Source organism: Myxocyprinus asiaticus, chromosome 49, assembly GCF_019703515.2.
Source record: "Myxocyprinus asiaticus isolate MX2 ecotype Aquarium Trade chromosome 49, UBuf_Myxa_2, whole genome shotgun sequence".
NCBI lineage: Eukaryota > Metazoa > Chordata > Actinopteri > Cypriniformes > Catostomidae > Myxocyprinus > Myxocyprinus asiaticus.
In genome coordinates, this window is record NC_059392.1 from 417,501 (window position 1) to 430,000 (window position 12,500).

The 12,500-nt window shown below is 37.9% G+C and overlaps 1 protein-coding gene across 2 annotated transcripts in view; it reads left to right on the forward strand.

Annotated features, from left to right (window-relative positions):
- Positions 1-12,500, forward strand: part of LOC127437944 (F-actin-capping protein subunit beta isoforms 1 and 2) — a 23,317-nt gene that overhangs the window by 9,663 nt on the left and 1,154 nt on the right. The window contains exons 5-9 of one of the 2 annotated variants that reach the window (XM_051693116.1): positions 1-108; positions 2,675-2,791; positions 3,216-3,281; positions 4,130-4,206; positions 5,337-5,438. The exon at positions 1-108 is cut by the window's left edge and continues 34 nt beyond it. In XM_051693116.1, the coding sequence (XP_051549076.1) occupies positions 1-108; positions 2,675-2,791; positions 3,216-3,281; positions 4,130-4,206; positions 5,337-5,430 (462 nt within the window). In that variant the 3' untranslated portion in view covers positions 5,431-5,438. The remainder of the gene's footprint in view (positions 109-2,674; positions 2,792-3,215; positions 3,282-4,129; positions 4,207-5,336; positions 5,439-12,500) is intronic. The other variant, XM_051693117.1, reaches the window with a different exon arrangement.

Consider the following 12,500-nt stretch of genomic DNA (forward strand, 5'->3'; position numbering starts at 1 on the left):
TGGGATCTGGATCACGGCTTTGCTGGAGTCATCCTCATTAAGAAAGCAGGTGACGGATCTAAGAAGATCAAAGGGTGTTGGGACTCCATCCATGTGGTGGAGGTGCAGGTGAGGTCTCTCATAATGCAACAATATTCCCATATTAGTCTGAGATTGGTTTAATCTGATTATGTAGATGCATTAACCTGATTAAATAATCTGAATAAGATAGCTATGAATTTGGGATCATGTAAACACATTATTCAGAATATACACCGTAACTGAACATATATTTATATCTGCACATTTCCAAACAATTTTAGGACGTTTGTTAGTTTGTTTTATGACCCATATTTAAAAATGCATCATGCTCTAGTGTGTTATTGTTATTGACATGAGTGTGAAAAATTACTTGATAAATTACAGTCCAAAATTACTAACAATGAATTAAGAGTCAAGAGTCAGTAACGTAACACTAATTAAATCCAGTTCACACAAAACACTGACTTGAATAAACCTCTTCTATGTGGAGAATGTTTTTCATTTCTGAGTTTAAAATCATTTCGATATCTAGTCCTTTAAAATCTTAAAGGGATAGTTCACCCAAAAATGTAAATTCAGTCATTGTTTACTCACCCCTGTGTTGTTATAACTATATATAACTCTCTTTCTTTTTCTGAACACAAAGGGAGAAATTGTGAATAAATGTTGTGCTCAGTGATGTCATACAATGGCAGTTTATGGTGACCACCTCTTCAAGCTTCAAAAGAACACAAAAGTATAATTCAGAAGTCTAATAAATTATTCATGAGACTCATGATTGTTATGAAAGTATACGATAAGATTTGATGAGAAACAAACTGAAATCTAATGTATTATTTAGTGTAAATGTTCACTGACCGTTGATCTCCTGTGTGTGTTCATGATAGGACACGAGAGCAACAGTTCACGCAGACCCCTCATGACATTGGGGCGTTCAAGCGAAAACTCGTTTTGTTTATCTAAAAACAGTGATAGTGACAACAGAACACAACACAACTGCACACAAAACAGAGAACAGAACTTACTAAACATGTCTGAAGAGTTTGTAGTTGATGAATTGATGCATTTCTATGCCCAGCCTTATTTTTTTTAACTGAGTATTCGTAAATCAAACAGAAACACAGAGAAGCTACAGGCAGCCACAGTCACACCGTGTCCTAAACTGACCACCTTGTGAATGTCCAGCCTTTATTTTTTTTTACGTTTTTGGACCGGTGATAGTTCACCGCGAACAGATTTACCCGCACGATGCCGAAAATAGAAAATAATCGATCGATAGAATGTACCATCACTCATCACTGCCTTGTAATATACCTTTTATCTCGTGTTGTTTGCCGTCAGGTAAGGACACGGTGTGACTGTGGCTGCCTGTAGACTGCTATGTTTCTGTTTGATTTATGAATACTTATGAAATAAGGCTGGGCATAGAAGTGCATCAATTCTTCCTCTACAAACTCTTCAGACATGTTTAGTGAGTTCTGTTCTCTGTTTTGTGAGCAGCTGTGTTTTGTTCTGTTGTCACTATCACTGTTTTTAGATAAACAAAACGAGTTTTCGCTTGAACGCCCCAATGTCGCGAGGGCGCTGTGTGAACTGTTGCTCTCGTGTCCTATCATGAACGCACACAGGAGATCAACGGTCAGTGAACATTTTCACTAAATAATACATTAGATTTCAGTTTGTTTCTCATCAAATCTTATCGTATGCTTTCATAACAATCATGAGTCTCATGAATAATTTATTAGACTTCTGAATTATACTTTTGTGTTCTTTTGAAGCTTGAAGAGGTGGTCACCATAAACTGCCATTGTATGACATCACTGAGCACAACATTTATTCACAATTTCTCCCTTTGTGTTCAGAAAAAGACAGAAAGTCATATAGTAGTTATAACAACACAGGGATGAGTAAACAATGACTGAATTTACATTTTTGGGTGAACATCTTTTAAAGAAATGTTGGCATGAGATGTGCAAGATTATCTTTTATTATTATTTCTTAATAATAAGCAGTGAAACAATATTAAAAATATTTTAAAAACGTTTGTCCAACAAATCGAAGTCATGTGGTGTTACTAATATGTAGGTAGTCATGTGACCAGAAAACAAAGTTGTGTGTGAAGTTTAAAAAAGAAATCATTATTTTGTAATATTAAATATCAATATTTTGTCATTTTTATGAAAAGGCACATTTTGTTCAAGTCAAATGGAGTAACTCTGAGAAAATGTCTTGATGTTCTCAACTCAAACATTCATGATATTTTTTTGAAATGAATGATTAAGTTGCGTTCACTCACATGTGTTTAAGGTACAAGGAAAGTATTTTAATACCTTTTACTTGGTTGCACTATATGACCTTTATAAAGTTTTGTAGAAAATGCTATAAATGTTTTTCAAAAATGTGTAGAACCAACATGGACATAAAGATGACATTTAAGACATGTTGTCTCAATTATTTTTAACATTTCTTATTTTAATCACTTCAACCATATTCATCAATGACCTGTGTGTATACAGGAATATTCTAAATATGAGCATGTCATCGTCTTTTACAGAATATGGGCGTTGGGTTAAAACAATGTGCATGTAAATGTTTGTGGTGAAGTGTATTTATGTGCAACAGAATGCTGCTGAAATGTGTCGGTGTGTTTCAGGAGAAATCCAGCGGCCGCACGGCTCATTATAAACTCACATCGACTGTCATGCTGTGGCTGCAGACCACCAAAACCGGCTCTGGAACCATGAACCTGGGCGGCAGCCTCACCAGACAGGTAATCAATTACACAGGTGACGTTCAGAGTGGTCAGTAGACGTCGGTCCAGTGCAATTAAAAGAACTGTGTCCTGTGTGAACACATTTTTCCTGATTCATTAACAGAACCGGTTCATGAGAGTCATTTATTCATGTATCAGACTACACTGGACTGTTGTGTGTTTATTGTCTTTTATCGCGTCACATTCAGTTGTGACTGTATTTATAAATGTTGTGAAAGAAAGAACATGCTTTTGACATGCAGCACAGTCATGTGACCTTACTAATGACCCCTCTGGGTTAGGGTCAAATGTTGAAGATCAAGTGCAAATACAATAATAATAGTATTATACATATGCAGTTGGAGGTGTTTTTTATGCTAATTCTGGGAATCAAAATGATATGTCTGTCTGACTGTCTGACTGACTGTCTGTCTGGTGTCAGATGGAGAAAGACGAGACGGTTGGTGAATCTTCCCCTCACATCGCTAACATCGGTCGTCTGGTGGAGGTGATTTCACTCACACACACACACACACACACACACACACACACACACACACACACACACACACACACACACACACACACACACAGTCACTCACTCACACACACACACACAGTCACTCACTCACACACACACACACACACACACACACACACACAGTCACTCACTCACACACACACACACAGTCACTCACACACACACACACTCACTCATTCTCACTCACACTCTCTCTCTCTCACACACACACACACACACACACACACACACACACACAGTTACTCACACACACACACTCACTCACTCATTCTCTCTCTCTCACACACACACACACACACACACACACACACACAGTTACTCACACACACACACTCACTCACTCTCTCTCTCTCTCACACACACACACACACAGTCACACACTCACACACACACTCACTCACACACACTCATTCTCTCACACACACTCTCACACACAGTCACACACTCTCACACACACACACAGTCACACACACACTCACTCACTCACTCACTCATTCTCTCACACACACTCTCTCACACACACACACACAGTTTTTTGAGCCTCATATCACTCTTTCTTTAATTGTGAACAATTCATCAGTTCATGTTATTAAAAAAGAAAAATGCTTGTCTTTTCACAATCCTACATGAAAATGTAATAGAAACGACTTTTCTGTTGACGTTATTATGTTTTTAACCACCCGTCTACATTTGTTTTGTCACTCTGAAATAAGTCACGGAAGTAAAATGGGTTGCGAACTTGGTTTCATGTTGACTTGAAATACTGAAACACACTCAGGTGTGTCATATATGAGTGAATGTGTTTGTGTTTTTAGGACATGGAAAATAAGATTCGATCCACTCTAAATGAGATTTACTTCGGCAAGACCAAGGACATTGTCAACGGACTGAGGTATTTGACGAGTGTGTGTGTTTGTGTTGGTTCAGTCATGTTTCTCTGCTGGATTCTGCCCTCTGTGTGTCACTTGAACATCAAGTGATTTTGTAGTCGAGTGCTTTAACACAACGAGTCAGCAGTTTATAATGTGTAGTTTTAGGTTCTACTCAATGGAAATTAGTTACTATTTTGATGTAAATGCAGTATATTACATAATGATCAAGTTTATAATAGCTCTAAATGACTCCTAATTACTATTCAATCATTAATGACTGTTATTAAACATGGGTACTGTACGTATAAATCACTGTATAAAACACTGTCAATGTAAAAGCTCATCTCAAACATCATCTGCTCTTGCACAACAGTGTCCACACTTTTTCAGCCATCTTGGTTCCGGAAGTATTTTCCCCATTCATTTTTACCATAGACTTTTTCATGAGCCAAACCAACTAACTCCAAGGTGAATCACAACATTACAAACTTTGATCTGAAGCAAAGAAGTATTCGAAAATCAGACAAAAAGACAAAGATACAAGACTGTGTACTTAACGTCTTTAATGAGGAAATGAACTACAATCCCATGAAGCATTGTGAATGATGTAATCGAATTAAAAACTGTTGATTTAAAGTGGTTGATTAAAAGTATAGAAGCAAGAAGACAGCGATGAGACTACACAGGGCTGGCCAAGAGGTCGACCAAAGAAACGGTGGATGGATACCATCAGAGTAGATATGCATGCCGTCAGAATAAACAAAAAGATGCACTGGATTGGAAAAAGTGGCGAGCTGAATGCACCAAACTGAAACGCAATACAAACTGCTTTGACATTCACTTTCAAACAGGTGTTAGTCTGCTATCAACAGCGCCCGCTGTAGAGTTTCTCTTCGTTTACTTTTCTTGAAGTGGTCAACAGCACCCCCTCAGTTGTAATAGAGAGATTCAGTGTTTAAATATATTTAGCTGTTGCCTACAGCAGTTAAATCCACTAAAGAAGATCGATTTGAGAGTAACTCAAGTAGTGTTTTGTGAATTAGTTGCAGAAAGAGTACTCGACTAGTTTACTCGCTCATTCCTTATTCTCATTTTTCCCTCTATCCTGACTGTCTTTTGTTTCCATCCTTTTTCCATTCTGTGGCTTCAGATCTATTGAATCTCTTCCTGACAATCAAAAGTATCGTCAGCTGCAGCGTGAACTCTCTCAAGTTCTGACCCAGCGTCAGATCTACATTGACTAGGGTCAGAGGTACAGGCCTGCGTGTGTGTTTGACCTCACCGGATCTCTCTCGACGAACACTAACTGCATGCATGTGCATTCTGGGTGCAGCTCATGAATATTAATGAGTTTGTTTTGGGAATGAGTTGAATGTGTGGTGTAGTGACTCGTAACAAAGGTTGTAGGTTTGAACCCTGCATCCATGAACTATAACCTTTGTGCGGTTTATGAAAACATTTGTTAACACTGGTTTACTGCAGAGACACTGGCTGGGTCATGTAGCGTTAAGATTATATTAAATATATCTCTGTGTATTTACTCAGAAATGGGTTAAAAGGGAAGGGTTGACTTTCTTTCAATCGAGGAACCATCATCATTGTTTGAAGTAGATTCAAAATATTTAATCCAAGAAATAAAATACAGTAGAAATCTAGTTAAAAATAATCAAGGCATGTTTTTCATTAAATAAACACAAGGAAGAATGTTATTTCCTCATTTTCTTTTATATCAGTGCTGCTTACTGTTCGGTGAAATTTGCCATTTTGAAACAAAATCAGTCACTTTTCCGATTCGTTACTAATCAAGGAGAGAAACGGGCAGAAGTGTTATAAACGTGTAAAAGTGACTGATGTTCAAACATTACAATGACGTATGTAGCGCTGTCACAATTACGATTTGGCTGACGATTAATTGTCAAACGGATCATTGCGATTATGACAATTAATTGTCTGTTTTAGGGCTGTCACGATATAAAATTTGGCTGACGATTAATTGTCTGTTTTAGGGCTGTCACGATATAAAATTTGGCTGACGATTAATTGTCAAACGGATCATTGCGATTATGACGATTAATTGTCTGTTTTAGGGCTGTCACGAATATAAAATTTGGCTGACGATTAATTGTCTAACGGATCATTGCGATTATGCCGATTAATTGTCTGTTTTAGGGCTGTCACGATTACGATTTGGCTGACGATTAATTGTCAAACGGATCATTGCGATTAATTGTCTGTTTTAGGGCTGTCACGATTACGATTTGGCTGACGATTAATTGTCAAACGGATCATTGCGATTAATTGTCTGTTTTAGGGCTGTCACGAATATACAATTTGGCTGACGATTAATTGTCTAACGGATCATTGCGATTATGCCGATTAATTGTCTGTTTTAGGGCTGTCACGATTACGATTTGGCTGACGATTAATTGTCAAACGGATCATTGCGATTAATTGTCTGTTTTAGGGCTGTCACGATTACGATTTGGCTGACGATTAATTGTCAAACGGATCATTGCGATTAATTGTCTGTTTTAGGGCTGTCACGATTACGATTTGGCTGACGATTAATTGTCAAACGGATCATTGCGATTAATTGTCTGTTTTAGGGCTGTCACGAATATAAAATTTGGCTGACGATTAATTGACAAACGGATCATTACGATTATGACGATGAATTGTCTGTTTTAGGGCTGTCACGATATAAAATTTGGCTGACGATTAATTGTCTAACGGATCATTGCGATTACGACGATTAATTGTCTGTTTTAGGGCTGTCACGATTAATTGTCATATGAATTGTCTTAAGGTGCATGTGTGCTTCATACACTTTAAGAAGTCATTTTTTCACTTCAAATATATAAAACAAATAATAAAATATGGATATGATTTCCTTTTAAGGCTTTAAAACTATGTGAATGATGTGAAAATAATGTTTTAAATATCAAAATATTCCTAAATCCTAAAAATATCAGATTATAATCACGACAGGCCTAGATGTAAGGATGTTATTGAAACTCCATAATTATTATTAAACTATTATTGTTGCCCTTTCTGATAAAAGTCATGCTCCGCTGACGACAAACTGTAGGAAAAATGATAAAGCTGCTTTGTTCTTATAATGCTTAAAGACGCACATTTGAATAAAGACTTGTGTTAGTCATGAACAACTTGGTGTTTTAATGAACCAGTTGAATCCTCTTGATTCAGTGACTCACTCATAGCACACAGCCGGCGTGTTTGTGGTTTAGGGTTAGGGTTAGAGGTGGCATCTTTGGAAATGTCGCTAAATGAATCAAATAAATCAGTAATGAATGAATTTTGGTGAACAGATTCAAAAGACTTGTGCCACTTGTATAAATCATAATGGCCTCTTTCAACAGATACTTTATGCACAGGCAGAATGTAAAAATAAAATTGTACACCATAGTAGGGTTTCACGGTATACCACGGTATCAAAATTGACGGTTTTCATACCATGTACATTTGCTTATCTACAGTATTGAGAAAAAAAAATGCAACCGAACAGAGAATCTCACTTGTGCGTGCGCATCTCCTTTCTTCATCGAATGCCTGTCAGACTCCTCAACTTGCCCCACACACACATGTGCAGCGGAGAGAAGCGAGGCGAGTGGGTCTGACATAAGTGAGTGTGTGTGTGTGTGTGTGTGAGTTAAAGCAGTGTTTCTCAACTGGTGGGTCGCAGGTCTATTCGGTCTGGGTCGCAGACAGCAGGGAAAGAACAATGGCATGGTTCTCCCATTGACATAACCATGGTTCCTCCTGTGTAATATATACAGTTGTACTCAGAAGTTTGCATACCCTTGGAGAATTGGTAATATATGTACCATTTTTAAAGAAAACATGAGTGAGCAGGCAAAACACATTTCTTTTATTTCTAATGGGATTCATATTCAGCTGTAGGTTATAACAGAATGGCACAATCATAAAACAAAACATGGCAACAAAAACAAAATGAAATGACCCCTGTTCAAAAGTCTGCATACCCTTAGTTCTTAATACTGTGTATTGCCCCCTTTAGCATCAATGACAGCGTGCAGTCTTTTTTAATAGATGTCTATGAGGCCCCAAATTCTTGCAGGTGGTATAGCTGCCCATTCGTCTTGGCAAAATGCCTCCAGGTCATGCAAAGTCTTTGGCCGTCTTGCATGAACCGCACGTTTGAGATCTCCCAGAGTGGCTCGATGATATTAAGGTCAGGAGACTGTGATGGCCACTCCAGAACCTTCACCTTTTTCTGCTGTAACCACTGGAGGGTCAACTTGACCTTGTGCTTAGGGTCATTGTCGTGCTGGAAAGTCCAAGAGCGTCCCATGCGCAGCTTTCATGCAGAAGAATGCAAATTGTCTGCCAGTATTTTCTGATAACATGCTGCATTCATCTTGCCATCAATTTTCACAAGATTCCCCGTGCCTTTAGAGCTCACACACCCCCAAAACATCAGTGAGCCACCACCATGCTTCACAGTGGGGATGGTATTCTTTTCACTATAGGCCTTGTTGACCCCTCTCCAAACATAGCACTTATGGTTGTGATCATAAAGCTCTATTTTGGTCTCATCACTCCAAATTACAGTGTGCCAGAAGCTGTGAGGTGTTAAGGTGTTGTTGGGCATATTGTAACCGGGCTTTTTTGTGGCATTGGCGCAGTAAAGGCTTCTTTCTGGCAACTCGACCATGCAGCTCATTTTTGTTCAAGTATCGTCGTATTGTGCTCCTTGAAACAACCACACTGTCTTTTTCCAGAGCAGCCTGTATTTCTCCTGAGGTTACCTGTGGGTTTTTCTTTGTATCCCGAACAATTCTTCTGGCAGTTGTGGCTGAAATCTTTCTTGGTCTACCTGACCTTGGCTTGGTATCAAGAGATCCCTGAATTTTCCACTTCTTAATAAGTGACTGAACAGTACTGACTGGCATTTTCAAGGCTTTGGATATCTTTTTATATCCTTTTCCATCTTTATAAAGTTCCATTACCTTGTTACGCAGGTCTTTTGACAGTTCTTTTCTGCTCCCCATGGCTCAGTATCTAGCCTGCTCAGTGCATCCACGTGAGAGCTAACAAACTCATTGACTATTTATACACAGACACTAACTGTAATTTAAAAAGCCACAGGTGTGGGAAATTAACCTTTAATTGCCATTTAAACCTGTGTGTGTCACCTTGTGTGTCTGTAACAAGGCCAAACATTCAAGGGTGTGTAAACTTTTGATCAGGGCCATTTGGGTGATTTCTGTTATCATTATGATTTAAAAAGAAGTCAACAACTATGTGATAATAAATGGCTTCATATGATCACTATCCTTAAATAAAAGACAGTTTTTTTGCATGATCAGTCATATTTTCAAAATCAATGCCAAAATTTCACCATTTCTGCCAGGGTATGCAAACTTTTGAGCACAACTGAATGTTCTGTTTGAATGATTTTTGAAATTAGGAAACAAATGGGATAATAATGGCTCATAAAGTAAATATAAAGCTCTTCAGTTTTTAAAAGGGGGGAGAGAAAACTTACTGTCGCTTTTGTTGTTGACATCAACAACAAAAATGTCACTTGATGCATGTCCTTGTACTTAAACCATGAACAGATCTATGCAACGTAAAAGGAAATGCGACCCAGGATACATTAAACAGAGGTTATGTTTTTACTATGGCGGGTCGCCAATGTAAAATCTGTCCTGAAGCTAAACCAGTTGAGAATCATTGAGTTAAAGTTACAGACAGGAGCTGTCGCACACCTACAGTATATATTAATTATTAATAATCATAGAACATTAACAGCTGATGTTATTTTTCATTTAGTAGTTAATTTAACATGTAAACTAACATGTTTTAGTTATATAACATGTTATAGTTGCATATTATATTTTTATCATGTTTATTATTACAGTTCTGTTAGCTTATATTTATTTTCAAAAAGGAGACTTTTTTTGAAAAAATGGTTTAAAGTTTCAATTATAATAAAGTGTTTGCTCAACCAAAAATAAAAAAAACCTTCTGTTTTCGCTCCTTTAAGGGTCATTGTATCTGATAATAATAATTGTGTAATACCGTGATATTTTCTGAGACTGTTATTATACTGTGAATATCTCATACCGTTGCAACCCTACACCATAGTAATTGATTAAATGTTTATTTTAAGATCAGCTTGTGCTCAATCTTTAGTTTTCTTGTGTGAAACAGAAGCAGTCGCTCATTAACAAAATGTCTTTTATTTTTGTATCTCATTTTGCAAATTTGTGCAGTTCATTTGCTATACTTGCATTATTAAAATCACTTGAAAAGGGTGCTTTAGCTTATTCTTTAAAAAAAAAAAGATATGCCACGTTTAACCTTTTTCGCTCTTCTTGAGTTTGCTTTCCTGTGTGTACACCAATGTAACGATACACAGTAATAAACAGCGATATTTACCTACATTTATTTTTAACTAAAATGTATGAAAAATGCCACAACGCAAATGAATGGTTGAATCGAACTGACCAACACTTTTTTGCTGTTACAGTTTAATTTGTCCATTGAGATTTTTGTGATCGCATGTATTAATGCACATTCAACCAGCATTATTTGCGGTAACTTGCGATTTCGTATATTTTTTGCAATCCGCATAAATCATGAATCCGAGATAATCTGATTGCTTTTCTCCATGCAAAACAAATACTCAAAGCCTGCAGTCGAGACACATTCAGCTGTACATCTGCTATTCTGTCATCTCCAAATGTCCCATAAAATTGTCTTATTTGGATAATAAAATGTGACTTTAGTGCTAAATAATCAGTTATCAAATGATCGTGATTAGGTGATGTAAAATGAACGTTCTCTCATCATTGACTCATCCTCATGCCATCCCTGATGTGTATGACTTTCTTTCTTCTGCAGAACTATCCCTTTAAAATAATTATGGGTCTTCCATTGAACTCGGATAAGACAAACCACAGGTTTCACCTCTTGAATGTATGGTATTTTTGTATGTATTGATTATTTTTTATGGTAAATGCATATTCGGTTATTACGCACTAAAATATTTACAGGTAGTTGCACTTATACTATTATACTGACTGTTTACTTGGACACCAGAAAGCGGGTTATTGCAAGAAAGCAGCATTCCCGTTTACATACACGGTATTAGCGGCATACTCCCTTATACATGCAGCTCGGTCAGTAAGCAGCTTTCTCCACAGCAACGTAATTTCCCCGCGACACTTGTGTAAATAACAAACATGGCATCCGAGGAAGACTTCACTATTTTATTCTCCGGTTCTTTGTTTTATTTCTAGATATTCCAGAGTTGTTGCTGTGTTTGTTTCCTTAACTTTCTATCGTGACCTGCAGCGGAATTGCGCTGCAATAGTGGGGTTTTCCTCTTATGTAAACCTCTGGGATTCCCCCAGCGCATATACAGTACATGAACATGAGGGAGCGTTTATATTTTATATTAGTGTGTATAAATGGGTATAGTGTATGTGCTCCTCTCACTGACATGTTGTTGGGCTCCGGTCTGTTCATGCACATGCGCACTCCTCAAAAACCTGTTAGAACGCCGATTATGTGTTTACATGGGCCACATGATGCTGCGTTCTCCGGGAGAAACCCAGGTGTGTTAAAGTGCTTTCTCTTAATCCCTTAAACTGCGTAAGGAAATCAGCATTCTCATTTACATGATGTTTCAGAACGCCGCTTTATGCAAAAACCCTGGATTAAACCGCTTTAAGTGCATGTAAACGTGGTCACTGTTATCTATGATTATTTGCGAGTTTTCACTGCAAAACAAAAACAACTGGCATTGCAATTTTTGAGAAAAGCTGCAGCAAATTCAGTAGTTTTGGGCCGCAGTAATCTAGTAGAAGTGGTGTGAAGTCTGGTTGGACTGATTCATTAAGAGACCCTATTTAAAGCGGAAGTGTGTCACTTTTTCAGTGTTAAAATACTTTCTTCTATCTCAGCTTAATATGCAGATACAACTATAAGGAAGCCACTCATAGGTGAATTTTCTTGAAATCTGTAAACACTGTCTCAATGTTATTCAACCAGTGGCGTGAGTTGGGGGCAGGACTATCTGACTGTTTGAACAACAAGGATTGTAAAACTATTCTAATGACTCGACAGCCTAATAAATAGTGCATTCAGGGGGTCCTGGGTAGCTCAGTGAGCACTGACGCTGACTATCACACCTGGAGTCGTGAGTTCGAATCCAGGGCGTGCTGAGCGACTCCAGCCAGGTCTCCTAAGCAACCAAATTGGCCCGGTTGCTAGGGAGGGTAGAGTCACATGGGGTAACCTCCTCGTGGTCGTGATTAGTAGT